Source organism: Panthera pardus, unplaced genomic scaffold (assembly GCF_024362965.1).
Source record: "Panthera pardus isolate Hobbes unplaced genomic scaffold, ASM2436296v1 HiC_scaffold_2, whole genome shotgun sequence".
Taxonomy (NCBI): Eukaryota; Metazoa; Chordata; class Mammalia; order Carnivora; family Felidae; genus Panthera; species Panthera pardus.
In genome coordinates this window covers 94,127,950-94,155,090 of record NW_026526765.1, presented here as the reverse complement: position 1 = coordinate 94,155,090, position 27,141 = coordinate 94,127,950, and the positions used below count along the sequence as shown (strand labels likewise).

Genomic DNA, 27,141 nt, shown 5'->3' with positions numbered 1-27,141 from the left:
GCCTGAGAATTAGAGGTGTGAAATCAATAAGAAATAGAAATGTTAGTAGATGGTACAGCCTGGGAGCATGACACGGAGCAGAGTCTGATTCTTATTTTCACAGGGTTCATGGGTATAGTCTTGGTTCAGCCACTTAAAGCTGTCCAGTTTCTTAACCAGTCTAAACCTCAGTTCCCTCAATTATAAAATGAGGCCAATAGTACCTACTATTGAATGGTTATAAAGATTACATGGTATCATATGTTTAAAGAGGTTAACACAATGCCTGAAACATAGCACTTGTATTACTGCTGCACTTATTATTATTATTATTATTATTATTATTATTACTATTATTATTAGCACCTACCGTAGCTCTTAGGAAAAATAGTTTCTTCCATCAAGGAAATATGGCCCAAGTAGGAGCTGGCTAGGTCTTAGTCAAACTTGACTTTCCTTGGGCTTCATCATTTTATCTATACAAAAGAGATTATAATAACATTGAAACCCAATTTCATATTGCACAATGATGTGAATGTAATACAAAAATCATTCAAATGTACACTCCAAGTAGATGAATCATTTGATATGGGAATTATATCTCAATATAGTTGTTCCCAAAAAACCATAGTTATAACCCACTTGCTATTTTGTAAACGAGAAGAAAAAAAGAAGTAAAAAGCAAAGCAAAAAGGCAGTTCTGATGATGGGATGGCCTCAGCTGCCCACCCACAATTCTGATCCCTTGCAGAGTCTTCCCCAAATATTCCAAAAGCCCCAAGAAATGTGTGCTCAGGAACAAACCCATTTTTGTGCCTCAGCATCTTTTTAAAAAAATTTTAAATGTTTATTTTATTTTGAGAGAGAGAGAGAGAGGGAGGAAATCTCAAGCAGGCTTCGTTCTTTTGGCACAGAGCCCAATCTGGGGCTCAAACACACAAACCATGAAAGCATGACCTGAGCCAAAATCAAGAGTTGGACACTCAACCTACTGAGCCACCCAGACTCCCCTCTGCCTCAGCATCTTTATTCAAGTTCACTGACCCAAGACCATTTGAGGGAGAGACCTTATCAGTGCCATCACTGTCTCTGTCTAGCATGCTGCCTGACCGTCTTCTGAAGCCACCATTTCCCTATCAAAAAGCTGGCAAAGATGCCACCTGCCCCATTCCTGAGCCACATGGGCCCCAGAGCATGCCTCACTCAACCTAGAGTCTCAGGCTTTTGTGAAAATAGCTCCTTTAGTTCCTGGTACCACAATTTGTCACCGTTCCACATGTACTCACAGAGCCAAGCAGAGAATAGATATTATGCCATCCATTCTTCTTCCTTTGACCATCTTTATTCCCATGAGGCCAAGTGAAACAAAAAGCCTTTGTTTAGCCCTGAGCATATCAACTAAAGCAGACGGATACCATTGGGATCACTAGCCCATTAACTGAGCAGACAACCAGACCCCAAGTTCCAGTTGGGTCAGCTGGTTCTCTGAGACACCTTCCTAGGAAGCTAGGTGGTGCCAGAAAACTACTGATCATTGATTGAAGTTCCCCTGTCAAGTAAGTCATTCCACCGGCACTAAGCTTAAGGGTCCCTGCCCCAGCACACAAGATTGTGATTATAAGAGGAATAAATGATACATTCATTTGTTAGAGTTTCTGATAACTTACCGAATCAGATACTTATGTTTATATGTATGATACTTATATATTTATAGTTTTATTTCTTCTTTTTAATTTATTTTTGAGAAAAGTGCGAGCCGGGGAGGGGCAGAGAGAGAGGGAGAATCTCAAGCAGGCTCCACATGGTCAGCACAGAGCCTGACATGGAGCTCGAAGTCAAGAAACTGTGAGATCATGACCTGGGCCAAAATCAAGAGTTGGACGCTTAACCGACTGAGCCACCCAGGCGCCCTTATATTTATATTTTTACAATCATGTCAAAATGATTAGAGGGTGAAGTAGGAAGTAACACCTAGATATAACCATCCCTGATGGGATGCCATCATTCATGAAATCTCTTTGTGAAAAGAAGCCATCATAGAGTATATGAGAAAGAAACAGAAATCAGAAGGATTATTTAGTAACCCTGAAAATTACAAAGATGTTCCTGTTAATTCATTTCTTAATTTGGAAACAAACGGAATTATTTCCAACCAAGCCATGAGATTTCAGTACTGAAAATTTCCATGCATTTCTAAGATATGCCAGAGCAAGGGTAGCAATGGGCTCAAGAGAGCCTAGAGGGAAGTAAAGCCATGTCTAAGAAAGCAAAGGAAGGAAGAGGTGGTCTGGTAGGTCCCAGAAGGGAAGCAACAAGTGATTAAACCTCACAAAGTGAGGAGGAGCAGAGACTGGGGCAGGCAGGTCATGCCAGGAGCACAAGCCAGCCAGTCTTAGTCACAGCAGGCAGCCCAGAGAGTGTGGACCAGTCTGAGGAGAGAGGGCAGTTGCTCTTAGCTCAGTTTTTAAGACTATCTGATTTCTACTGTTGAAGGAGCACTTTTCCAGTCATAGAACTTGAATAATCCCATTTCCTTTAAAATTTTTTATCTGGAGCATCCGACTTCGGCTCAGGTCGTGATCTCACAGTTTGTGGGTTCAAGCCCTGTGTCGAGCTGTATGGTGACAGCTTGCAGTCTGGAGCTTACTTTGGATTCTGTGTCTCCCTGTCTCTCTGCCCCTCCCCTAATCACGCTCTGTCTCACCAAAAATAAATAAAATGTTTAAAAACTTTTTTAAGTAAAACAATAAAATTAGATAAATAAAATTTATCTGGTATTGTTATTATAAACGCACAAATATTAAACAGATCATGCTGACTGGGAGATGTGAGAGAAACCCAGTATCCTGGAGTGGGCATCAAAGCGCTGAAGCTGTCAGGAGACTAGAAGCAAATCCATCCAGTATTGGAGCTGGACCAGAGTTTTCACATCTAAGGGAAAATATGTGAACATACCTCCCAGTGGATACAAGTTGTGGTTGCGAGAGATAAAGACATATCGCACTGTAGTTAGAGGTAGCCCAGACATGAGATATTTATATGCAATCAAGCTGTGTAACAGTGAGATGTAAACATGAAATGTATTTAAACATATATTACCTTTATACAGTAAACTGGACGCTTCCAATGATGAACCATCTCTGCCCCACACGGTCTCACAGGGATTACTTTATGAGGAAGAAACTTAATTGGCATACATAGTTTGTTGTCTTCTTTGTGAATAAAACCCTCGGCTCGACACTTTTCTATTTCTAAATACTGCTCCCCCTGTGACATTGTATGGACTTGCTGTTCTGAATCTATGTGGCAGAGAGTTTTTGGTAGACAACTAACATGTCATGAAAGGAAAAGAAACAAAGACTGGCTTCATAGGTAGTCAGCTGGAATGGGTTCAGGTCATGAAAAGGTGACCCACAAACCTCACAAAGCCCCGAGCAGCATCAATAGGCACTTGTGAGAGGAGAAAATGTTAGATAATTTAACCAGACCAGATGTATCTTGGAACTTTAACATGAGATCACTGAGGAAAGGAACATTTGATAGACGCTAACTACTTTCTTGACCACTTCTTTCCAAGGAAAGAATATTACCCAGCCTCATTAAAAAATATCTTTTCCATGGGTACACATAGTTATGTGGCCACCGATCTCTCTCCAGGAACCCAGACTACCCTGGAAAGAATGACATAAGCTTTAGGAAATAGTCACTTTTATCCCGTGTGTGTAATCCTTAGGTAGGATCTAATAATCTTTGGAGAAAGACTTGTGTTTGCTTATTTTTTCCTCACCTCAATCTGCCTTTTATCGTATTATGAATATTTCTTTTTGATTGCAAATGATATGGCTCATTGCTAAGAAGAGGACCACCACTCCTAGAATCTAGAAGGAATCTTCTCCTTGGTAAACAGTCCTTTGCTCCTCTGCTAAACAGCCAAGAGCTTTTGTAAGAGGAAAAGAGAGGAAAGAGAGTGGACATTTCTGGATGTGTGTTCTACGCTGGAGCCTTGGAAGAGGTGTCTTTATAAGTCTGCCTAAGATAAGCAAGAGCAACAGGACAGCACAGCTGACCAAACCCTGGTCAAGTTAGTCAGTTCCCTTGAGCTTTGGTTTCCTTATCTGCAAAATGGACGTCATAATGCTTACCTCAAAGGGATCTCATATGACACAAGAGAGAGTGTTTGTCAGATGGTTAACGCACGGCTGGCATGTAGCGTGTATATGGTACCCTATCTCTGTTGCTTTTGTATTTTTGAGGGTTGTAGTTCTGTTTTCATCAATTCGGAACACAACAGAACATCACATCATTATTTATTTTAGTTTTTAAGTTTATTTATTTATTTTGAGAGACAGAGAGAGCGAAAGAGAGTGCAAGCATGTGCAAGCAGGGGAGGGGCAGAGAGGGAGAGGGATAATCTCAAGCAGGCTCCACACGGTCAGCACAGAGCCTGACATGGAGCTCGAAGTCATGAAACTTGAGATCATGACCTGAGCCAAGATCAAGAGTCAGACGCTTAAGCAACTGAGCTACTGAGGTGCCCCCATTATTTCTTTTAAAACTACCTTCCTACAGCAGACAGGCTACATGGTTTGGGACTGTTTAAATATTTCAGTATTTTTAATATGTGATTGTGTCTTCATTTTGGAAGGCTTAAAATGCTTGGCCCAGATGGTAAGTTATGTAATCAGTATAATTCTCCTGGACTCTGAACTTCTGTTGGACATGAAATGTCACTCCCACTCTGAAACCCGCACCCACTTCAGGATTCATTAACTTATGTATTTATTCAGTCATTCATCACTGAAAAAAAATACCGAGAGCTGAATAACTCTGTGTGTGGGGATATAGCACCAGATGCATCTTGGGAAAGTCCATCTGGGAATCAAGGGAAAAGAGTTTACCTGTAGGCTTCTGCTTTGCACTGTTCAAATTCTTGCCAACCAGGAACTTCTCTGAGCTTCTGTCTACATGTGCACGGGGAGGGGGTCCTCTGCCTCTTCTGCCTCAGCATCAGCACGGAAGGGCCAGGGTGGGAGCTAGAGGAGTGTGGATGAGTCACTCAGGCCCGTTGGAATCTCTGACTGATGGGATCGCAGGATACTTGAACTCACAGTCTGGATCCTCTCGGTAGTGCAGAGCACACCAGCTCACGCTCGGGTTCACCTTGATTATGGATTTTTTTTTAACATTTTTTTTTTTTTTTTTTTTGAGACAGAGAGAGGGACAGAGCATGAACGGGGGAGGGTCAGAGAGAGAGGGAGACACAGAATCTGAAACAGGCTCCAGGCTCTGAGCTGTCAGCACAGAGCCCGACGCGGGGCTCGAACTCACGGACCGTGAGATCGTGACCTGAGCCGAAGTCGGACGCTCAACCGACTGAGCCACCCAGGCGCCCTGATTATGGATGTTTTATTTACAACCTTGTGTGTAACAAGTTGGCTCCTCGATATAAGCCAGCTCTCTCTATGATCTTCCTGTGCCTCTAACGTGTGTGTTTTTCTGTTTCCTTGACTTCCTGTCTCCAGCTTATGTCTCTGCAGGCTCCAGCTGGCAGCACAGCCTCATGGACCCAAACCCCTCAGCTTCCCACCCAGGGAGAACCAAGTGCATGTTGTCATTTTGTTCCTGGCATGTTTCTTTCCATGGATGATACTTTGATTTCATTTTTTAGGGCCCTTTCACAAGATGATCAAGATGACATCCACCTAAAATTAGAGGATATAATTCAACTGGTAAGTCCAGCCATGGTCTTATTCAGCATGATTATTTTCAGACTGCTTCTCAGAGGCAAACAACTTGCCCATAACTGATACCTGGATGCTCAACCGTAGTTCTACCAATGAAGCACTGTGAGATGAACTAAATTCGACTTGGGGTTTAGCTGTTGGTCCATGATATTAATGTTGGCTGATGTTTCTGAGCTTTTTGCCATTTTCTTTGTAGCCCCAATCTGTGATGACCTTTGTTCTTGAGCAGCTGCCTTGAGCTGCTGGGCACCTCGCTCTCAGTGTGTTTCATTCCCACCTTCCTCTCTTGCAGACAGACTGTCCGAAGGCTGAGTGCTTTGAGACCTTGTCAGCCATGGAGCTGGCTGAGCAGATCACCCTCCTGGACCACATCATTTTCAGAAGCATTCCCTATGAGTGAGTGTGGCCCTCACGGCTGCAGGCCCCCTCAGGCAGGACTTGTGGGCTTAGAGTCGCCATTATTCCTAAGGCAGATGTGTGTGCACAGAGGTGTGAGTCTTAATCTTACAATGGTTTGGTCCCACTTGAATGCCTTTTGGTCACAGTTTATTCTAGAAATACTGATTTGGCAACACTGAGGACTATCAAGATGTTCACTCTTGTGTTTCTCTATGTTCTGTAGTTCCCGTGGAATGTGAATTTCTTCGTATTCTCACATCCTTGCATTATAGAAACCTCAATTTGGCTGTAACAGTGGTTCTCAAACTTCATGGTGTCTAAAATCATTTGGGAAGCTTGTTAAAAATGTACATTCCTAGATACCTCCTTCTGAGATTTGTGATTCTAGGAGGTTTGAGGCCCAGGAAACTGCATTTTCAGTGGGAATCCCAGACAATATTGCATGATCTAAGACAATACGTTGAGAAGCACCGATGTTGGGTGAAGCTATACATTTTGCTACAACTATTCACCCACTTCCACGAGCCAACAAGTATTGCTGAGCTTTGAGACGCTGTAGCAGCGTAGATTCCCGAGACAGCTTTGCACGGGGTGCACGTGGAGCGTAGACGTGCTGCATGAGCTGCCAAGTAACGAGCATCAGTATCACTGCTGCCCTTTAATCTTCCCATGTAGCGGATGAAGAGGGCCTTTAGACCCCTTCAAGCTGTAACAATCCGTAGCTCCACAAACAAGGCCTTTGTCCGGACAAATGACAACTGTTGGCACATGTCCTCTGTGAAATAGCTAAATTGCCGGTAAAGCAGGGGCTGGGCATGAGATATGAACGGTGACCCATGTTGTATGTAGAAAAGAGGACATCGTGATGATGGAGAGTCAGGTAGGGCGATGGGTGGTCAGAGCTGCAGCTGTGTCAGAGAGGCATAAGGGGCGAGGCCAGGAGATGCCCCTGCAGACTTTTCTTTTATGCGTTTTATCTTCTTCCCCTCCCCCTCTCTCTACCCATGAACAAGCGGGGCAGGGGATGGAGGGAAGGAATGTGGCCTGTTGGCTCTACAAATGAACCCAGTGACTACTGGAGTGAAGACTTGAGTTAGAAACCACAGTGCCTCTCCCCCCCACCCCACCTCCTGACTCCTTTCTAGTGCAGTGGGGATTTGGTGGGGAGATGAACATGACCTCTGTGGAGGAAGAGAAAGAGAAAGGCTGAACACCCATGGGTGGTCTCTTCCTGGGACCCTTCCTCTCTTCTCCTCTCTGTCCCCACCCTGCTGATGGGAACATCTACCAATTATTTTTGTCTGTGGAACTGGCACACCTTTATGTCCAACAGCCTTGCAGGAACATGAAGGAACAAAAAACCCTTTGCAGGGACTCAGCCAACATTTCTGGATTAAGACTATGTCAGAGTAATTACATTTCAGGTTATTTTTTGTAATGCCTATACAAAATAATCCCTGTATGCTCCAGCTTGATTGTCCCTTGCTTGCTGTGATCTGGTGGCCTGCTCATGGGTGAAGTGAAGGAGCAGGGATGTTATTCTGAAGACAGAACTTCCACCAGGCTGAGCTCCCACCCCTGTAACTGCCTTCACTACATGAAGTGGTAACAACAGTGTTTGTTTATTCAGCCTTTACCATGTGTACCGTTCTGGGCTCTGGGGAGAACAAAGGAAAACCCTGCCCATAGAATTGACATTGTCCTGGAGAATATCAGAGCAAAGTGGAGGAAGACATGTTGTTTTTGGTTAACGTTTTTGGTGGTGATGGATTTTTTTGGACCTTCTGCTAAGGCTTAAGATTATTTATTTATTTATTTATTTATTAATGTTTATTTATTTTTGAGAGAGAGAGAGAGACAGAGCTTGAGTGGGGAGGAACAGAGGGAGAGGGAGACAGAATATGAAACAGGCTCCAGGCTCTGAGCTGTCAGCACAGAGACCTTTGTGGGGCTCAAAGTCATGAACTGTGAGATCATGACCTGAGCTGAAGTTAGATGCTTAACTTGACTGAGCCACCTAGGCTCCCCAAGGCTTAAGATTTTTTAAAGCTGATCCAGTGAAAATAGTCTTGGTTTCTGAATTAGTACTTTATTCCTTCTGTGTTGGCCATTGTTTACCACTTTCAGAGAAGTTTTTATAATGATCGTAATCCTTACAAAGTTCAAACTCTTCTAAGAAAAAGGTGGAAATTGAAAAATCTCTTTCTTTTGACATCGAGTAAAATGCTAGAGATGAGCAAAAATTCATTTGAGTCGGTCAGGAGCACTAGATGCTGGGCAATGTCAAAGTTAATGTATATAATAATCATACTCATTGTTCAGGATCATAGCCACCATTTAAGAAACTAAATTGGTCTTGTGTTCTGTTTTGAACTTACAGAGAATTTCTTGGGCAGGGGTGGATGAAGCTGGATAAAAATGAAAGAACACCTTACATTATGAAAACCAGCCAGCACTTCAATGATGTGAGTAGCCATAAAAATAAAATGTGGGCATGTTGTAGGAAGATGAGTCAGGGTCTTAAGACTCCTTCTCTAAAACAGAACTGATGAAATGTTAAAAAAAAAAAAAAAAAAGCTTATATCTTCTCTAAGAGCTCCAAGTGTAATAAGTTCCATTTAACTTCCAGACATGAGGTTCACTTTTGGTGGTACCTAAGTCTGGCAAGTGCTCAATAATGCATAGGTCGCTGCTATTATTTTAGCATAATCATCATTACTTCACGGTCATACACTGACTAGTTCTAACAGCATATGTGTCACTGGTTCCCAGGGGTGCTCATGACAGTAAGGTTGGGTTAGTACAGATCACCCTCATTATTACTGAACATTCAGCACATATGCATTCCAGGCTTGGAAGGGACCCCTTTGAGCATAATTACAGTGTTGCTATAGCTGTGCACACTGCTGACCAGCTGTCAGTCCATCTCCCGGCTGTGCTTTTCTCCAGCAGTAAGATGGCCTTGCTGTTAAACCCACCAACTCCTAACTCCTAACTGGTTCTGTTCTAATCATCTCAGTCCTTTTGCAGAACCACATATGTGGGAGTATCTTCAGGCTTATCTAGGCAAAGGGAAGGCTCCCTTTCCAGTTCTACTAGATTACAGTAAAAGGAATAATGATGATGTTAAAAAAAAAGAAGAAGAAGACTATCAGGATCCCTGTAGGTAAATTAATAAGTCATCCAGAATCAAAATACAAAACAACAACAAATTCCCGAGATGGTATTTTGCGCAGAGTACATGCAGACTGCATATACGCTGAGTGAATGTTATCTCATGATGAGCATCCGTGGCCCCGGTGCCTAAAGGACAAGACACATGGCCCCTGTAGGCTACTGTCTGAGAAGCAGAGCCCCTGCTGTAGAAAACAAGCCTGTATTGTCTGTGCCTACATACACTTGGGATATAACGAACAATCAAATCAGAAGTTCATTCCCAGGCTCCAGACTCTCATGTGTCTACCAGGATGGCCACTCATTTTGTGCCTTCAACAGATTGCAAATGAAACTTATCATTCATTGGTACCTCCCAGACCTGCCAAGCCTACTTCTACATCTGATGCTTTATTCTTAGTCTTGGGTAGTGGCCAAGACCACACGCTCACTCATCCAAGCATAGAATCTAGAGGTCATCTTTGACTCCTTCTCTGCTACCCATCCCATCTCGCTCCCCAACATATTAGTGAACCCTAAATCTACATATTTCCCAGACCCTTCTTTTCCCCTTCTTTCCCACTGCCATGACCTTGATTTGATTTTTCATCATTTTCTTCAGGAGCTCCTAACTCACTATCACCCCTGCCATCTCCTTGTCCCCCAAATCCCTTCTTCATACAGTGTCACAGAAGTTACCTTTCTGGAAGACCAATCTAATTATACCATTTCCATAACAAAATTCTGCCAGTGGCTTCCTCTCACCTTCAGCATACAGTCCCAGCTGCTCAACCAGGCCTACAGGAGCCCTGCTTACCTGGCATCTCTGCCTCTCATGGCTTCCTTGTGCTCCTCAGATGCCTGCAAGATCCTCTGTTACACCATGCCTTCTACTTCTGTCCCTTTCCAAATGCTCTTCTCCTTTGATGGAAAGCAGTGGCTAACTCCTGGTCAGCCTATAGGACTCTGTGCAGGCATGACCTCTTTCTGGAAGCCTCCTCTGTACTTGGACAAATGCCCCATGCTACCTCCACGTTCTCAAACCCCTCCATGCAGACCTAGCTTTGCATTTCACTATGTGATATTTACTTGTTTATGTCTGTCTCCCTTCACCTTGCTGCCTAGCTAGGCTCAGTGCCTTGAGATCAGGTATTCTCATTTATTTGGTCCTGTTTTGAGAACCTAAAAGAAGGCCTTGTCCAGGAGCTCAGTACAAAATTTTTTTAATGAATATATACAATGATAATTCTGAGGCACTGTGAGATCTAATATACCTATGGAATGGTCAAAGAATGGGTATACCCACTAGATTAAGTGTATGGATGTAAGTTTACATATCCTATGTTCTCTGTTAGTCATCAGTCCTAAGCTGTTCTTTTCCTTTCCGTATTCTAAATATTGAGCTGCTTCAGCTGCTGCCTCTTTTTCTCTTGGTTTCAATTAATAGAATTACAGTACTTAGCCTTGAAACTGTAAGTCCTATTAACCCTGATGGAAAAAAGTCCAGCGAGATAAAAAGGAATAAATGTTGTCTCTTCCCCTCTCCCTAAATGTGTCTGGCTTCAAAGTGTATTGGGTTAGAATTTGATTTGATTGGGGGTAAATGTGTTTTCTTTCCCGTGATAACTGGGGCTTCCTGGTCCCCACATGTTGGGGGCGAAGGAGCATGTGGAGAGCACCCTCCCCCCAAAAGTGAAACCCGTAATCAGCGAAGATTGCCATTCCTCGAGGGTCAGCTTATTCTATTTCATTTCCTCAATTACTGGAAATAACTCCTTCATCAAAATTACTGATTAAAAAAGTGATCCTTTCCTCCCAACATGTTGATTCCAAACAACCCCTCCTGTTCACTCTGAGGATGAACAGGTTCCCATTAGTTTCTTGTTGTTATTATTACTATACATTTCAGTCTTTTCAGAAGATTGGTATCTAAATACGGACTGTGATCTCCCTGTCCCTCAGCACCCTGCTTTCCTGACATTTCCGTGGGTAAATTAGGCACTTTGCCTGAATGCATTGCTTTGACTCTTGGCTGGTCTCTCTTGGCTTTTCCACTGTCTCAGATGAGCAACCTGGTGGCCTCCCAGATAATGAATTATGCCGATATCAGCTCCCGTGCCAACGCAATAGAGAAGTGGGTGGCAGTGGCGGACATTTGCCGATGCCTGCACAACTACAATGGCGTGCTGGAGATCACCTCGGCCTTAAACCGAAGTGCCATCTATAGGCTGAAGAAAACCTGGGCCAAGGTGTCCAAGCAGGTGAGCACCAGCGTGTGGCACATCCCGCTGCCGAGAGGAGAGGCCAGGAGACAAGAGCCAAGAGAAATATTACTAATGAGGAAATAATTAACTGAATCGAGCAGCTCAGTTGCCAAAGAAAGGTGCCAGTGCGGGTAATTACTGCGTTCTTACCACTTAATTGATTCCACTCATGTGCACTTCTAATTGGTTAATTTAGAAAAGCAAATACAACCCAAAACATTCATTATAACATATTTGGGACAACTTCAAACAGTGTAGTTGACTGGAGTTGTTTCCAAAATTATTTGGAGAACGTACGTTGATTCCAAGTGACAGAGATGTCCTGCAGATCCATTCTTTCTCCCCAAAGCAAGGGTATGAGTGCCTTAGGACCTCAATTTTCACTTTTTTTTGTTTGTCCTTTATATAGTAAAGTTTTGGCATAATGATTCAGATGTACAGAAAACCCTCTTAATTTTCTTTTAACTGGATTCAGTTTGTTCATTTTCATTCAATATTTTCAATGTGCAAATGAAATCAGTTTCTTCCATGCCCTTTCTCCTGGCTTTCTCCCTGGGTGTTGGTGGGTGTTGGGAAGGGCTCCTCTGGGCTTGAGGGAGGCTGTGTGCACCCACCTATTGTAGCCTTCTGCTAGCCGGTCACTGGGTGCGGGCTGCCTCGAATTGCCTATGTCAGGTATATGTATGGTCTGCCTGATCTGCCCATCAAAGGGGCGCAGCGATTGAGGGCTTAGCTGAGCTCACCTGCCCTTCAGCTCTCACTGGCTCTGCTGGTCCTCTGAAATCGGGTGTGTCCTTCCTTTCCTACAGGGTTCCCTGCCCTTGGTGATCCGTGGTGGGCAGGCTTACTCCTTTATTAGCAGACAGCTACCTTGGGCCTCTCAAAGGGCGTTGGGGGAATTTTCCAGACTCCTCCACATCCTACTGGTGCCAGAGGCAAATTCTTTTTCTGTCAACAAAGCCTGGACCTTGCAAATAAAAGCCACAGCTTCTATAAGTACTGTTTTTAAAAAAAACACTTTATATGTTGAGATCATTGTAGGTTCACATACAGTTTGTAAAAGATAATGGAAATCCCCTACACCCTACACCAATTGCCCCCCAATGTAAACTCTTGTGTAAGTATAAACATATCCCACCCACGAGGTTCGCATTGGAAACATCCACTCACCTCATTCAAACCATCAGTTTTACATACACTCATTTGTGTCTGTGTGTATTTACATTTATGCCCTTTTATTACCACAGTAGTCAAGATCAACACAGTTTTGGTACCAGGATCCCCCCTGCCACCCTTTTATAGCCATAGCCGCTTCCTCCCTGCCCCTCCCTAACTCCTGGCGACCAAAAATCTGTTTTCCATCTCTATAAAATTTCGTCATTTCAAGAACATTACATAAGTGGAATCATACAGTATATGACATTTTGAGATTGCCTTTTTAAAAACTCCCGTGAGATCCATTCATGGTGTTACATGTATCAGTATTTAGTTTCTTTTTAATGCTAAGTGGTACTCATGGTATAAATACAGGACGTTTTAGCCATTCACCCCTTGAAGAACATCTGGATTGTTTTCGGGTTGGGGCTATTACAAATAAAACTGCTGTGCACATTCATGTATAGGTTTTGTGTGACTATAACTTTTTGTTTCTCTGGGATAAATGCCTAAGAGTGCAGTTGCTGGATCATATGGTTATTGTGCGTTTAGTTTTATAAGAAACTGTCAAATTCTTTTCCAGAGTGGCTGTGCCACTTTATACTTCTATCGGCCAAGTATGAGTGAGCTAGTTTCTCCAAATTCTTGCCCACATTTGCTGTTATCACAGTTTTTTTATTTTAGCCCTTTTGATATCTCATTATTGTTTTAATTTGCATTTTCCTAATGGCTAATGTTGTTAAACATCTTTTCATATGCTAGTTTACCATCTGTTTATTCTCTTCAATGAAATGTCTGCAGCTTATTTTTTAATTGGATTTTTTTCTCACCTTTGAGATCTGAGAGTTCTTTCTCTATTCCTCCCACTTTATCCTTCCGTTTCAAAATTATTTTAGCTACACTAGGTGCTATGACTTTCCATATAAATTTTAGTAAAAAAAATTATGTCTAAAAAAACTGTATTGAGATTTTTTAATGTTTATTTATTTTGAGAGAGAAAGAGTGAGATCAAGTATGGGAGGGGCAGAGAGAGAGGGAGGGAAAGAATCCCAAGCAGGCTCCGCCCTGTCTGCACAGAGCCCAGTTCATGAACCGTGAGATCGTGATCTGAGCCAAAATCAAGAGTCAGACACTTAATCACCTGTGCCACCCAGTGCCCCTTTATTGACATTTTTATTGAAATTTCATTAAGCCAATGTTGAGTCTTATTACTATGTTGAATTTTCCAGTCCACAAACACAGTATGTTTCTCCATTTCTTAGGCTTTCTTAAACCAGCATTTTGAAATTTTCAGCATGCAAGTCCTGTATATGTTTTGTTAGATTTATACCTAAATATTTCATTTTCTGTGGGGAAATTTTAAATATTACTGTGGTTTTATTTTTGGTTTCCACATGTTCATTGTTAGTATATACAAATGTGATTTTTTTTTTTTTTTTTTTTTTTTATGTTGGTGATGTATCTGCAACCTTGCTAAACTCACTAATTAGTCTTAGGAGCTTTTTTGTAGATGCCTTCAGATTTTCTATATAGACAATTGTCACTTGTAAATAGGATCTGTCTTATTTCTTTCTTTCTAATTCATATGCCTTTTATTTCCTTTTCTTGCCTTATTGCTCTGGCTAAACTTCCAATACTATGTTGAATTAGGGTGGTGAGAAAAGACATACTTTCCTTGTCTTCATCCTTGTGGGGAAAACATTCAGTTTTTCACCATTATAGATAATGCTAGCTGTAGGTGTTTTGTAAATGCTTTTTATAAAATTGAGGAAACTATCCTCTCTTCCTAGTTTTTTTGAGAGATTTCTGTTATGATGGGTGTTGAAATACTGTTTTTAAAACGGGTTTCAGACAGCTGTATCAGAATCGAAAAGCTGGACACTGATGCCCTTGTTGTGGCTAGCTTTTGCCTCCCCCTAAGACAATGTTGGCCTCAGCCATTGGGCATTAGACACAAAGAGCGTATTGTCCTGTCACACACATTGTCACATTTCCTCGAGGTCAGTAAGTCACTCCTCTGCCTTCTCTTTCATTCACTTTCCCCTATTTATTTTTCATCTGAAGTTGGTATCAAGGAATTCTTAAATCTTCTTTAAGAAAACATTAGGCCTGTGATTCAGCAGTGGCCCTACTAGGTATTTACCCAAAGGATACAAAAATACTGCTTCGGAGGGATACATACACTCGGATGTTTATGGCAGCATTATCTACAATAGCCAAATTATGGAAAGAGCCCAAATGTCCATCAACTGATGAATAGAAAAAGAAGATGTGGTATATTTGTATATAATAGAATATTAGCCATAGAAAAGAATGGAATGTTGCCATTTGCAAGACATGGGTGGAGCTAGAGAGTATTATGCCAAGCAAAATAAGTCAGTCAGAGAAAGACAAATACTGAATGATTTCACTCATATGTGGAATTTAAGAAACAAAACAGATGAATATGGGGAGGGGGCGGGAAGAGAAAGGCAAAGAGAAAACAGACTAAACTACAGAAAACAAACCGAGAGGGTTACTGGAGAGAAGGTGGGCGGGGTGGGGGTGGGTTAAACGGGTGATGGGTATTAAGGAGGGCACTTGTGATGAGCACTGGGTGTTGTGTATAAGTGATGAATCACTGAATTCTACCTCTGAAACTGATATTATACTTTACGTTAACTAACTGGAATTTAAAAACTTGAGAGAAAAAGAAGGAAACGCTAGGCCTTCCCCATAGTTGACTTAAGTGATATTTATGTGTTTGACAGGATGCAGCTTCAGGGATAATGGACTAAGGAATAGGGGTGATAAGACTAATATTAAAATCTTTTTTTTTTTTTTTCAAATTTGTACTACCTGTAGGGGCATTAAATAGGCATAAAAGATTAAATACCATTTCAATCACATATATATGTATCATCTAAAAGGGCTTTAGGATGGGTGATGGACTATCCTCTGGGGCCCAGGACCTCAGTCTAGTCACAACAGGTAGTGCCTGGTTGCAGATATGCCCTGCTCCAGATGCTCTCATCATACTGTCTGCTCTGTAGCTGTCTCTTCTTCAGATCTGAGTCCAGTCTGGGCGACATTCAGAAGGCCTGGTAAATGTGCACTATGAAGCCCACTGAATCTGGTCTGTGGCTATAGGACAGACTATATTTCTGCAGCTTCTTTCACCCAAGGCCAGCTCTGGGCCAGGCAGGAGGCCTGCCCAGCCCAGCCCAGCCCCCTCCTATCCCTCCACCCCTGCCCAGACCTTGCTGGCTGTCCTCTTTCAGAGTCCTCAGGAAGCAGGATGAGGAAGGCAGCCCTTTGAGTCATTCTGAAAGCTCTCCTGAAGCGTGCAGCTCCTCCCCAGACTGAGGCAGAGTCATCTGAGGAGTCCCAGCCTGGGCATTCCAAGTGTCCCTGCTCCCTTGCCTGGGCATGGGTGTTACCAGGGGTGGGTCATCACCCCCAAGGGCCACCCTACCATTCTCCCATGTCCGTGGAAGAGACTCCAGATCGATGTCGACAACAGTTTTATTTCTTGGCAAACATCAGTTATACTTCTCTAACAAGTTGATGACTATGATCACAAAACAAGGGGTTTGTAGTAGAAGATAGCCAAGCAACCAAGTCTGTGTTTTGATAATTTGGAAATTAACACGCAGAAAGATTCACCCTGAAAACCACCTGACATGAGACCTCTCCTTTAAGGTTCCCTAATTCAACAGTGCTTTGTCAATTCTTTAAATCCCTGTTTCTTGTGCCATTGCAATTTTTTTCTATGGATTTTCCTCTTTTTGGCTAAATGAGCAGTGTAGTCATTTTCTCTTCTCCACATGTTATTTTTTTTAACATGAAATTTAACCATAATGCCCCATGTCTGTCACATGACAACAGTCTGACAAAGGTGTCAGCCCCAGCCACTGTAGAAGGGAATTGAGCATCTTTTGGTAACCCTACCTGTCTTGTCAAAACATAGGAAAATTTTCATGACATACTAATTTATTTGTTTCTTTCTAGACAAAAGCTCTAATGGACAAACTTCAGAAGACTGTTTCATCTGAAGGAAGATTTAAAAATCTCAGAGAAACCCTTAAAAAGTATGTTTACTTTAATTATTAAGTTATTCATAATGCAAAAATATATTTAAATAATGTTTACAATATACACATAGTGGCCTGCCTCCTACTTTGCTTTGAAAAGAAAAACAAATGGGAAATAACTTCCATCATCTAGATATTTTCCTAATTTTTCTTTTCATTTGAAATACTATGCATACAGTGTCTTGTGGATATACTCATGGCATGTAGACTGTCCCAAGCAAGAAGAAAACATCGCCAGCTTTTACTCTAAAATCAAACATGTTTTACTATAAGAAGTTTCTTGGTTTGATATTTGTTAATCTAAGCACAGCACATGATTTTTTGTGACTTTTCAAAAATATTCTAGGACCTATTAATTATTGTTATGTATTTGTGGCCTTTTATTGCCGGGTCATTACTGTCTCCTGAGACAGACCGAGAGAGAGAGAGAGAGAGAATAGAACCTGTTCTCCTGCAGCTGGGTTTTCTTATGATCTACTGCACATACTTGACTTGCTCTGGAAAACGTTAGTCCTGTGATGCCATGAGCAAGCAGAAGACTTGTAGGAACAACAACAGCAGTAGAAGAACTACACCAGATCCTTACTCCATGACAGACGCCATGCATAGTGCTCCATGCGTCTTATTTAAGCCTGACAGTGAACTAAAGAGATAAGTTTTATTGTCTCCATTTTACAGATGAGGAGACTGTGGTTCATAGAGGTTGACCAGCGTCACTCAGTACGTGGTCATACTGGGACTCAGACCCAGTTGTCTCTGGTCCAAAAGTCCATGGCCTCACTCTTGACTCTGAGAAGACCAAGTGCACCCCCCTCAAAAACCAAACACAAGGCATCTATGTAGTGTGCGGTCGTGATATTAATTAAGTCTATACCTTCCAAAACACTGAAATACTAACTAAATCAGAACACAAGCTTTACAAGCTCTAATCACATTGATTTTTATACCCAGTTCTTTAAAGTTTCCTGTTTACACTCTAAGGAGGTGAGGGCTCAGGGGGTTCCTACATGCTCATACGGCTAGTTTCCAAGTACTGCCAGCACCTGTTTTGTATTTGTCTGTAAGGCATCCTGTTGTTTGAACGCGCCATTGTCTCAAACACATTGTAAAGTATGGGCTGTAATTTTCTATTATAGTCTATTGTGAGATGTATTTAAAACTCTTAATATCAGGAGACTGCTTCTGAAGATGGGATTAAAAGACTTTATTCTTCAGGATTGAAGCAGTATATTACATCCTGTTAAACAGGGGAGGGAATTCGATATTTCTGTGAATGAGCTTGAGAACAGTGTTCCTTGGTTTTGCAGCTGTAACCCCCCAGCTGTTCCTTATCTGGGGATGTACCTGACAGACCTAGCATTTATTGAAGAAGGAACACCAAACTTTACTGAGGAAGGCCTTGTCAATTTCTCCAAAATGAGAATGGTAGGTAGTAATTTCATAATCAGCCTATTTTGATGACTTCAATGGCTTATAGAGAAGAGGGAGGCTAAGTCATGGAGGTTACTGTTTGCATTTTCATTTTGAGGTGAAAGAGTTGGGGGCCATCAGGTTTAATACATGATGTGGCTGATTGTCAGCAGGGGTGTTGCAGCTTGCATTCTGGGCAAAGGGGTGGGGAATAACTCCAGGGATGACTCTCTAAGATGGAGCAGTGATAGGTGCTGAAAGCTTTGTGCTGGACAACCAGGTTCTGAGCACCAAGTTAGAAGCAAGGAGCCCAGGAAAATAACACCCAGAGTTTACCACCTGAGGTAAACCACCTGCTGAACCTGAGGTCACCCGGTGCTACCTGTTCTTCTGATTGTGAATGCAATATCTTCTTGCTGTTTACATTTCATGTGACTCTTTGAAGGGCAAGAAACCCCTGGGCATAGAGAATGATAGGGCACGGCTCCAACACTTCACTGGAGAAAATGCCTGACTGCTTGTGGATTGGGCCCAGAAGAATGTGATGCAATCCTTTTGCTTTGCTTTTGTTGTTATTGTTTCTTTATTAGATATCACACATCATCAGAGAGATACGCCAGTTCCAGCAGACTTGCTATCGAATAGACCATCAGTCAAAGGTAATATTGTGTGGTTGTTAAGGGAATTAATAAATAGAAAAGCGGAAATTAATGAATTAGAAACAGTGGTAAAGTTGATCAATAATACCAAAAGCTGACTCACAGGAAAGACCAATAAAACAGACAAATCTTTGGCAACTCTGAGAAAGAAGAAGGAAGGAAGGATAGAAAGAGGAAAAGAGAGAGACAGAGAAAGAAAGCAGGCAAAAAGAACACCCAATTTATCAAGTTCTAGCAATTGTATATTTTATATTTCTCATTAATGTGTCTACACCACCACCCTGGTCCAAGCTACCAGTATCTGTTACTTGGTCTACTTGCATTCACTCTAGGATGTAAAGTCCATTCTACAAATTACAGTCAGATAGAACTCTCTGAAACACAAGGTAAAAATATGTTTGTCCCTTGCATAAAATATTTTATAGGTTTTTCATTGCTCTTAGGATAAAGAAAGAAAAGGTCTAGATGTGTCCAAGAAGTGTTACATTACATGGCCCCTATTCATCTTTCAAGACCCGTCTCACTTTATAGACCCGCTTTCTTTCTCTATCCCAGCCACAGCTGGTCTTCCCTTCCCTTTCCTTTTTTCATTTTTAATAGATATTATTTTTTAGAATCATTTTAGCTTTACAGAAAAATAGTACAGAAGATTCCCATATAACTCAAACCCAGTTTTTCCTTATTATTTTATAGAACTTGACAGACTTATCCTGAAACCCATAAGGAAGCTTAGGAAAAAAAAAACAGACAAGGATTTTTTGAAAAATAAGAAGAATAAGAAAGAGCTTTCCCTACCAGATACAGACACATGTCTTAAAACTATAGTGAATAGAACAGGACTATATTGGTGCAGGAATACAAATTCAGTGGAGTGGGATACAGTCAAGATGGAGATTTGTCTCTATGAAAATCTAATATGGAATAAAGGAGGCATTTACAGAAAGTGCCGGAAAGAAATTGACCATTCAAGTAAATGGAATAGGAATTTTGGCTTTCCATCTGCTACCATTCACACACACACAAAATCCAGATGAGCTCATTATCTAAATGTAAAAAGAAATATTAAATTATATGAATAAAATGTAGGACAAAATATTCATGACCTGTAGATTAGAAACACCTTCTTAAGCATTGAATGTAAGAGCTGCAAAAGACAAGATTGGTTAAGCTTGCTGCATCAAAATTAAAAACTTCTATGTGACAAAAGGAAATTATTTTAAAAAGCAAAAATAAAACCAGTAGAGGAGGAGATGATATTTTATAACAGGTAAAAGAGACAGAATAAAAGTATTCTTATTCGTCTTTAAGAAAAGTATAAACAACTCAGTAGAAAGATAGGCAAAGCTATGAACAGGTGAGGTAACTCACAGAATAAGAACAAAAATGGCCAGTAAATATTTGAAAAATGTTCGGCTTCACTGGTGAGAAGGAAGAGAAATGCAAATTATACTGAGGCATCATTTTCACAAATTTTAGAATATTGGTAATATCAAACATTAGTTACAGTGTGTGATACCAGGTACTCTCATATACTATAGGTACAGCAATTTGAGAGGTTAGTTTACATCATATTTTAAAATTAAAAATTGACGAACTGAGCAACCAGACTTCTCCTACATTGCCGGTGAGAAGAACATGGTTCATCTACTTTGGAAAACTGTTTTGTGGATATTTCTTAAAACATTAAATATGCATCTACGTTAGGACCCAGGAATTCCTCTCCCAGGCGTTTATCCAAATGAAAACATGCTCATTGAAAGTCTTGTATAAGATGTTCGTAGCGTTTCTTAATAATAGCCAAAAATTGGAAATAGCCCAGGTGTCCACAAACAGATGAACTGCTAAACGAACGTGGTGTATCCACACCATGCAGCACTGCTCAGCAGTGACAGGACAGACTAATGATACACGCCACAGCATGGATGGACCTCAAAACACTATGCTGAGTGAAAGGAGCTGGACACCAAGCACACACTTACCTCAAATTCTAGAGTCAACAAAACTAATACCTGGTAACAGAAGTCCTAGCGGTGGCTGCTTCTGGGAGCAGATTGACTGGGAAGCTGAAAGAGGGAACTTCGTGGGGTAGCGGGAGTGTCCTGTATTGTGATATATATGCTAGAACCAATCAGACTATTAATTTTACTTATGTAAGTCATATCAGTAAAATTAAAGAAATATTTCCACGGAAATACTCCAGGCCCCAACATTTTTATCTTAGTGTCATTTCATTTCATTTCATTTTGTCTGTCCCAAAGGAATATTCCTGAGTGAGCACAGGAAACGTGCTAAGGAGGATTTCACTGTATTTCACTGTCACATTGGGTAATAGTGGGATACTGACAGCAGCTAAACACCCATCAATAAGAGATCGTTCAATAACCTCTGATCACAGGTTAATACTGTATAGCAGTTAACATTCTGTGTACTGACATTCTGTGTAATCAGGGCTCTCCCGGACTTACAGTGAAGAGATGAAACCAGAAGAAGATGTACAGTAGGATACCACTAATAAGAGAAAAAAGATTTCTATTAAGTACATTGAATATCTAGAAAGATAGGACCCTCTGGAGGATACAAACCACATGATAGCAGTGGTGCCTGCGGTTAGCTGGGAGAGGACTGGAAATGTGTGATTGTTTTTGGGTTTTTTTTTACAATGAGAAAATATTCATGATTCTTAAGAAGTTACATAACATTTTTTAAGTGTCTAAGAGAAAATGTTTAATTGTGTCAGATTCCCTTCAGAAAATGTGAGTAGTGGAGTTCTGTAAGAACCAAAAGCTCGGATTTCCCTGTTCCTCCAGGTGACTCAGTACCTGCTTGACAAAGCCCTCATCATAGATGAAGATACGCTGTATGAACTGTCACTAAAAATTGAACCTCGGCTCCCTGCTTGAAGATCTGGCCTTGCCCCTGACTCCGTAGAATTCTCATGGAAAGTGGGACGGACAGAACTGAGCCATGCATGCCATGCCTCCCACCGTGCAGTGTGGACCAGGGATAGAGACAAAGCCAGTCTCCTTTGTCCACTGAAGAAGATGGAACCCAACTGGAATTCTGTCTCCAGCCAGGGAAGCCCAGCTGTTTGGGGTCAAAGACAGATGCTTCAGACTTGGGTGGGAAGGTGAAAAGACTGATCCTTAGCAAAGCTGATGGTACATTTTTCATAAGGGAATGTAATATAGGAGATGCTGGTAGCCATTGTAATGAAGCAGGTAAGAAGGTAGATTTCAAAGTTTGCCCGTGTTCCGTTAGAACTCGGGGACAAAGATCTGTGGAAAAAGGCCTGAGCTCCTTGTCTGGCACTTTACTGGCTTGGGTACAACTACCAACTTTCTCCTAGGGTTTAACTGCTTCTGTTATGTTTTCTTTGTTATAAGCTTCCAGAAAAGCTGAGGCTTCCTCTTCAGGGATGGACCACCACACGAGCAATTTCAGTGTACAAGCATGTGCATGGTTTTCAGTGCATTCTAAATATTTACATTGGAGGGATGGCATGTTCTGAAACTGCTTTTTTGGTTTTTAGGCAACAGGATAGGAAAGACGTGATGAAAGTCAAGTGAATGCAACTTAAAAAAAAAAAACCAAAAAACAACTCAATAGGCTTTGCCCGTGGTTCCTGCCTGGCAGCTGACTTCAGGTGGGGCGGGGCTTCCTCCCGAGGCTGTGGTGCCCAAGAAGCCAGTGCCCTCAGAGAGGCAGGTGCGGAGTTTGCAAAAAGGTGCCTGCACACCTCCCCAAGAACGCTGTGGGATAGGACAGAGGGCCACCAAGCGCTGTGGGGGTTTTAGGCTGAGCGATCAGATATCCTTGAAAATTATCACCTTGCTGTGCTTGTTCCCCACCACCCTCCCCGCAGTAATGTGGGGACTTTTTCTGATTTATACAAACCATTTTTTGGCTCACTATGAATACTGGCTGTGTTTTTAAAACGTTTAATGGGATCTTCTTTTTAAAACCCACACTTCTGTGTGCTGTTGGTAGAAGTTCTTCCCCGGTCATCTTTGTTTTTAACTTTAGGGATATTTATGACTGAAAGTACTGGAAGTGTATGGGAAATGGGACCAACCACTCAACAGCTCTTATATCAGAAAACTAAGGGCAGGACTTAGTTCTTCTGTCCTGTGCTGGGGAAGTGACCTTACTCTTCCCAGGATTGTTGGTTGTTGAAGAAATAGGGCTATCTCATGTTTACCTCCCTCTTCTCTTCTCAGGGAGATCTCTGCTTTAAAAGAAGAAAAGAGAAAAAGATACAGAGTTATTGTTACCTGAGCCTATTGCACCTGACATTTTCTCTTAGAGGCATGAAGTATGTTAATGCTGACCATGAAAAAACTGATCTATCTAGCTGCTTTCCTTCCTTCTTTGCACTTTAATTATGTTGTTATAACTGATGGCTGACTAATAAATTCAACTTTCTGGCTCATAAGACCCAGTGGAAATTCTAGCCTTCATAATGTACCATAGAGGTGGAGAATGTATATTTTTCCTGCATGGTAAGCGCCATCTCTGTACATAGCTCTATAGTGAAATACCAAGTAAGCAAAAGAAAATATTTATAATATTTGAAGACCATTCCAAAAATATTTTCAATAGCTCATATTAGCCAACAGTGTAGCACTAAACCCAAGGAGGGTTATTTATGGATGCTTTATTTTTCTTTTTTTGAAAAGCTGCTTGTCTGTTCTCTTTAGTTTCAAATAAGAGGTTGATGCACCTTGATGCATGATAAGCATGGGTTGTTTGGATCCTAACAATGCATATCTTGCAATTTATTTCTCAGTGTTCAAAAACTGAGCATTCGAACTAATACATGTCAATTGCACCAAGCACCTCAAAGTCTTGCAGAAGAAAAGGAAAATAAAGGTTAACTTTCTTGGCTCAAAACCAGTCTTGGAAGGTGGACTAAACCAGGAAAAATCCGTGACAGGACCACACGCATAGTAGTTTCAGGCAAAACAACATGTGGAAACATCCATGCGGTCTGCTTTGAGGTCCCCAGAGTCTTCCAGAGGGGAAGAGGTCACTCTGTGTGCACTTCCCCGGGGAAGTTTGGACCCTTATTTCCCTGACCCAGATGTTCCTGAGGCACTGCAGCCAATCTTACTAAGGAAAAATGGGAGCTAGAGGAATTTCCAAAGGCTCCTCCCCTTTTGGAGAGCTGTGGTTTCCTCAACGAATGACAAAGCTTTCTCGCCTATTTCCTGCAGAATGTTGGAAGCGCCCCCTAGTGGTCATCCACGGGCACTGTCAACTGCTATGGTGACCCTTAGCGTTTTACTGAGTTATGCGTCCTTCCTGCTTTCTGGAGTCTGAAGCCTTTGCTGGAGCTGCGAAAGTGAGGACTCCACCTCCAAGGAGCTCCTTTTCATGACCTGTACCATTTCTGGACCATCTGGGAAAAGAACGTGCATTTTAAAAACCTCACTTTGGTCACGTTTAAAATCCCCAAGAGCAGTTTGCAGTGCTTCTTCCGATTGTTAAAGCACTCATCCTCTTCTGCCTTGCAAGCTTTGTATTTATTGTTAGAGTGTGCACTCCCAGCTGTGTCTGCCTATATTCCATTATATGAGACCCATTTCTAAGAGTAGAAGGCAGGTCAGCCTCTCACAACCAAATAGCAAACCCTTGAATTGTTACCAAATTAACCTAGAAAATCAGAAGTAAAAGCCAATTTCATGCTTTCAGATGAATACCCACATTTTGTACTGTCTATGAAATTATCTTGGGGCTTTTAGGGGATGCCTTCGGTTATTAACTAAGACATCCACTTTTGCTGCAGGGACAAATCTCTTACTTAAGCCAGTATATTATGTGACAGACTTAGGCATGAAGTAGAACGTTGTCACTTGTCCTTAGTGTTTCTCTGAAGGAATTTAAAGGGAGAATTTTAAACTACTGTTGCAATAGTTTTGAGTGGCTCTCACACAAAGCCCCCATTACTTTGTTAGATTTCATACATGTTAAAGTACTGCTTAAAAACAAATGAAACTCATAGATACTGAATAACTTGGAAGAGAAAAATCCATCACATTCCAATTTGGAGTATATGATGAGGGACCAGTTCCTCTTCTCTCACAAAACTTTGGGTTGGTAATGACTGGGCCACTTTTAAATTCTTAACTGAAAAGAGTAATACAATAGAGGGGTTATTCCACCCCCCTGCCAAATCAATGTTTATTTTAAAATAAAGGATTTTATTTAGATTTCTCTTCAAAGTTTGATTTTATCCCCCCTGAAAAAATGATTCTCTTTGCTTTAAATATTTTTTTAATCTAACCTGTGAAGTTTCCCATTTTTACTACTTTTGAAGTGGGGTATATTATATATGGGATATATATTATGTGGGATAAATAATACATTATTTATGACTAAAGAATAGAGCCAGAACAGAGCCAGGCTAATGCCCACAGCCAAAAGGAATAAATGAACAAGATTCATTTTCATTTCAATAAGATACCAGACTGTAAGTTTAGATAATGACTGATTACAGATGCCACTACATGAATCCTGGTAAGACTTGGGTCAATGAAATCTAATCATAGTGTCATTTTTCCATGGCTGTGAGTAACTTAAAATTAAGGCAGGGCAAAGCTAAAGTAGAAAACCATTTTGTTGTACATATAAACACATGGATGATTCAGAAAAGTATTCATCTTGGCTACCACACAGCATGACATTAACATTAGGTTGATTGTACTTGACCTCATCTGCTCAAGAAAAAGAATAGTTCTACTTGATATTGAACCAGTGTCTTTTGCACAGCCCATTTTGTCTATCCCTAGAAAGTCAGTAGTAAAAGAGCTGGACGAGGTGCCCTACCCTGAGTCCTAGGCCCAGATCTACATCTGCAAGCTGGGCGACCTTAGGCCAGCGCCGAAGCCTTCTTGAGCCTCAGTTTCCTCATCTGCAAAATGAGCTAAGAGTGAATCCTGTGCTGCCTACCTCACAGGGCTGTCATCAGGACAAAATGGGTTCGACTGTAATCTGTAAAGTGCTGTCCAAATGTGAGGCAACATGATTACCATCCTCATCTCTCTTTGGCAAAGAATTATTTAAATGTATTTCTTTCTTATTTGTGTGTGCAAGCGTGATGGACAGACCCATGTGTTACTTTGAGAAGTGTATTGTTTGTGTCCAGTAACTTTGCAAATCTGCTGCCATTTGTGATTCTAACAGAGGGGTTTGTGATGTGTCCTAACACTTGCCAGGTGGGGTGTGGGTTACACCTATATGCAAATTAAATTTCACCTTTCTCGATTCTCAAAAATCTCATGAGTCTCTTCATTTGATTCTTTTTGCATTTTTCTACCTAGTCTTCTTTGTAGCAATGTGCTTCTTCAGATATTCTTTTACTTCTAAAGTTCAGGAGAAAATAAAGTTTGGAAGAAGCCCATGTTGTAGGCACTAAAATATCGGAGAATTAAAGGGAACCTCAGAAAAAATATCAAGGGCCATCGGGCCCCATTGTCTTTCCAGTGCTTGAAGCTTTCCTGTGATACCCACAGCTCATGTTTGACCACCTTTGTCCATCCCCAGACACAAAGAACTCATTACTTGCCAAACAGCTCTGTTCATTTAATGGCAACTCAACGTTCACGAACAGACTGGGTGTTCAGGTGGACCTAGCCCAGCCATCACTAGCTCCATCTGAGGCTAAGTTCCTCACCTATAAAACAAGATGTTTATCTGCCCTTAGAATTACTGTAATGGCTACATGGAACAGTATATTCAAAACTACTCTAACTTGGGGCACCTGGGTGGCTTAGTCAGTTAAGCATCTGACTCTTGATTTTGGCTCAGGTCATGATGTCATGCTTCATGAGATCGAGCCCCACATCAGTCTGTGCACTGACAGCACAGATCAGTGCTTGGGATCTCTCTCTCTCTCTCTCTCTCTCTCTCTCTCTCTCTGCCCCTCCCCGTCTGAAATATATAAATATTAAAAAAATAAAAATACTCTTATCTTTTGTCAAGTAGGTAAAGTTGTGCTAATATTTGGAGCTGAAGAAAGCATGGTGCAGCTGTTGCACACAAGTGAGAACTGAGGTAAGGAAGAATTTGGGTTTCTCCTATTTCACTGGCTTCCTTTTCCAATTCTGAAATGAGCAATCCAGCTGGTGCGGACTCATGAGCACAGGTTCTTCTCATTTTATTATTCGGCCATCCCACACAGCATTACCTTCACCTGCCACCACATCCCAGCCTTGGGATTCAGGAATGAAAAAGAGAATGATCCCAGGACAGATTTCCTCTAAAGCAAGTTGCAAGCCTCACTTCAGTTCCTGTCCATATGGCAAGA

At 41.5% G+C, this 27,141-nt stretch overlaps 1 protein-coding gene across 2 annotated transcripts in view; it reads left to right on the top strand.

Moving 5' to 3' along the window:
- Positions 1–26,109, top strand: part of RASGRF2 (Ras protein specific guanine nucleotide releasing factor 2) — a 240,831-nt gene extending 214,722 nt beyond the window's left edge. For both annotated transcript variants that reach the window (XM_019462875.2, XM_019462873.2), the window contains exons 20-27: positions 5,648–5,708; positions 6,016–6,119; positions 8,503–8,587; positions 11,339–11,536; positions 16,685–16,764; positions 18,075–18,192; positions 18,768–18,836; positions 21,644–26,109. In XM_019462875.2, the coding sequence (XP_019318420.1) occupies positions 5,648–5,708; positions 6,016–6,119; positions 8,503–8,587; positions 11,339–11,536; positions 16,685–16,764; positions 18,075–18,192; positions 18,768–18,836; positions 21,644–21,736 (808 nt within the window). In that variant the 3' untranslated portion in view covers positions 21,737–26,109. The remainder of the gene's footprint in view (positions 1–5,647; positions 5,709–6,015; positions 6,120–8,502; positions 8,588–11,338; positions 11,537–16,684; positions 16,765–18,074; positions 18,193–18,767; positions 18,837–21,643) is intronic.
- Positions 26,110–27,141: the final 1,032 nt, after the last annotated feature.